This window comes from Triticum aestivum, chromosome 2A (genome assembly GCF_018294505.1).
Source record: "Triticum aestivum cultivar Chinese Spring chromosome 2A, IWGSC CS RefSeq v2.1, whole genome shotgun sequence".
Classification (NCBI taxonomy): Eukaryota; Viridiplantae; Streptophyta; class Magnoliopsida; order Poales; family Poaceae; genus Triticum; species Triticum aestivum.
Window position 1 is genome coordinate 581,295,504 of NC_057797.1, and position 2,896 is coordinate 581,298,399.

General features: G+C 57.6%; 1 protein-coding gene across 1 annotated transcript; it reads left to right on the forward strand.

The window, feature by feature from the left end:
* Window positions 1–659: 659 nt before the first annotated feature.
* Window positions 660–1,715, forward strand: LOC123185623 (uncharacterized). Its single transcript, XM_044597475.1, has 2 exons — window positions 660–1,244; window positions 1,361–1,715. The coding sequence occupies exons 1-2, from the start codon at window positions 759–761 to the stop codon at window positions 1,673–1,675; spliced, it is 801 nt and encodes a 266-aa protein (XP_044453410.1). The 5' UTR covers window positions 660–758; the 3' UTR covers window positions 1,676–1,715.
* Window positions 1,716–2,896: the final 1,181 nt, after the last annotated feature.

Consider the following 2,896-nt stretch of genomic DNA (forward strand, 5'->3'; position numbering starts at 1 on the left):
TACAAATCAACCGTCTCGTAAAAGTAAAACGCACGGAAACTTTTGGAGAAATTACCTTTCGCGGCAAGAAGGCGTTGCTTCTTCCCATCAATGATTGGTAGCAAATCCGCCGCCCCTACTTCCCATGGTCGTGCGGCCCCAAACCTGCGGCGCCGGCACGACAGCTGCGAGGAAGAATCAGGGATCAAGCGCGCCCGAAACAACCTCTTCCGACTGCAACGAGGCCCCGAGTGAAGCTCCGTGATGAATCCATGGAGACGTCGGCCACGCATCCACGGGATGGATGGCCACCCACAAGCTCGCAAACCGGTGGAAAAGATGCGACGGAAGGCAGCGGAACTACTCGATGGCGCGGGGTGGCCAGGGGCAATCAGAATCAACGGCGAGATGCGGCAGCGGAATAGAGCGCACGAGCTGAAACTTCCGCCCTGTCAAAATTTTCTGCCGATAGGGGAAACTGCACATATATACAGCTTAAGGGGTCTAATATACAGCTCCCCAGGAAAAAAAAACCAGGTTAAAGGTTTTCGCAAGACATGTCCGGGACATTTTTTCAGCCTGAAACTGAAGACGGCGGTTATTTTCTGGGTCAGGGCCGTGGGGCATTTTACGGACCCGCTAGAGATCTCTTAAAAGCATGGGATAGGATGGGATCTGGTAGAGATGCTGTAAAAAAACCTCAACATGGTATAATAACGCCACGTGAACAAATTAACGAGTGAGTGTCCAGTCTCCACGGAAACAGAGAAGGAGCAAACATGCTCTGCGCTCCGCCGCAAACGCTGCGTCCGTCGCGGCCGCTCTTGCCCCCACCGCGATGCTCCGGCAGCGCACAGCCGTCGCCGTCCTCGGCCGGGAACATCCGGCGGCAGGTGCTCCAGCCCGAGGGCCGCGCGAAGCTGGACCCGCGCTCCGACCGCGACTTCTACGCGTTCCCGCGCTTCGTCAAGCACGTCGACGACGGCTTCCTCGCCACGCTCACCGACCTCTACAGGGAGCGGCTGCGACCGGAGTCGGACGTGCTGGACCTCATGAGCTCCTGGGTGAGCCACCTGCCCCCGGAGATGCGGTTCCGGCGCGTCGTCGGCCACGGGCTCAACGCGCAGGAGCTGGCCAAGAACCCGCGCCTGGACTACTTCTTCGTCAGCGACCTCAACCGGGAGCAGCGGCTGGAGCTCGATAGCGCCTCCCTCGACGCCGTTCTCTGCACCGTGAGCGTGCAGTACCTGCAGTCGCCAGAAAAAGTATGTGCCATCCACCACCGTGTGTTCTTATCCTCTTCTTCTCTCCACCACACAATTGATACATATTAACTGTTCGATCAGTTCATATGCTCACTGCATACTGATTTCCTTGTAAGGTTTTCGCGGAGATCTACCGGGTGCTGAAGCCGGGCGGAGTGTGCATCATGAGCTTTAGCAACCGGATGTTCTACGAGAAGGCCATCGGCGCGTGGCGGGAGGGGTCCGCCTACAGCCGCGTCCAGCTCGTGACGCAGTACTTCCAGTGCGTCGAAGGTTTCACGCAGCCGGAGGTGGTCCGGAGGCTGCCGCCCTCCGACGCCGGCGGCAAGTCGGGCTCGTCGCCGCTGGAGGCCCTGATGAGGCTGTTCGGGCAGGCCAACTCTGACCCGTTTTACGCCGTCATCTCGTACAGAAACTTCAAGCCCATGTGAAATTCTTCGATTTACGTAGAAATGCCAAGAGCAGAAAACATGTCCGGATGTTGGAAATGCCAAGAGTATAACATAGAGTATGTATATATACATACGAAATACGGAAGTTTCTGTACGAAACAGTACTGGCACGCTGCCTGTAACGTAGTATTTCAGACCCGCGTTCATCTGGAGATAGGAGTCCGAGACTGACTCGTACTAGTCGTACACGACGCGCCACGATCCCGCGGGCAGTCGGAGTGGTCGGCCATATAAGCCAGCAGGGGGCGCGCGTCCAATACCCCAAGTTCACGCCGCTGCATTGCCGCGTCCAGCCATCCAACACCGTAGCCCGTCGAACTTACGAGTTGATTAGGGCACGGCGCAATGATCCGCCCGACGATGGCGTGGGAGAAGGCGGTGCAGAGATTCGCCAAGGGCGAGAAGGAATTCACCGAGGGGGCAGAGATCCTGCGGCAGTTCGCCGCCGTCACGGAGGCGGACCTTGCGGCGGGGAAGCTGGTGCCCACGAGGGAATTCGCCGCCGCGACCGCGCTCGCCGAGGAGACCGCCCTCCGCCTGCTCCACAGGGCGGAGGAGGAGGTGGGGAACGCCGAGCACACGGCCGCGGCGTTCGTGGGTAGGCCGGGGGCCGAGAAACTGGTGGAGCCGCTCCGCAGCCACGCCGCCTCCGTCGCCAGGCTGAGGACGCAGGCCGCGGAGTTCGCCGCTTTCACGCGCCGGATGGCCTCGCTGCCGGTCGTGGAGGAGCCCGAGAGCTCCGAGTTGAGACCGCGTGGAGGCTTGACGGCGGGAGTCGAAGGATCCGGACGCAGGGAACAACGAACAAGGAGGCCCAACGCCAGATACTTCGGGCCCGAGTGGAGCTCCTGAGCCCGCCGGCCGGCCATCGGACGCTCCAACACTGCTACTCCACAACTGATTTCATACGATCTACTCCTACCAGAATACGAGATCATGCCGTTTGTTACCTTTGTCTTGAAAGTTCAAACTAGATTATCGGTCGTTTGTTACTTTTCTGGTCAAAGTTTAAACTAAGATTATCGGTCAGCTTCAGATGATGTATATACATATAGCTTGGGAACAGCGATACGTTTGTTGCACATGTAAGACCTACCCACATGAGCAGTCAAATTCTAAGATCCTCTTTGATTCGTAGGATTTTCAAAACGTATGAATAAAAAAACGTGAGATTAAAGTGGCATGTCATCTTAAATCCTA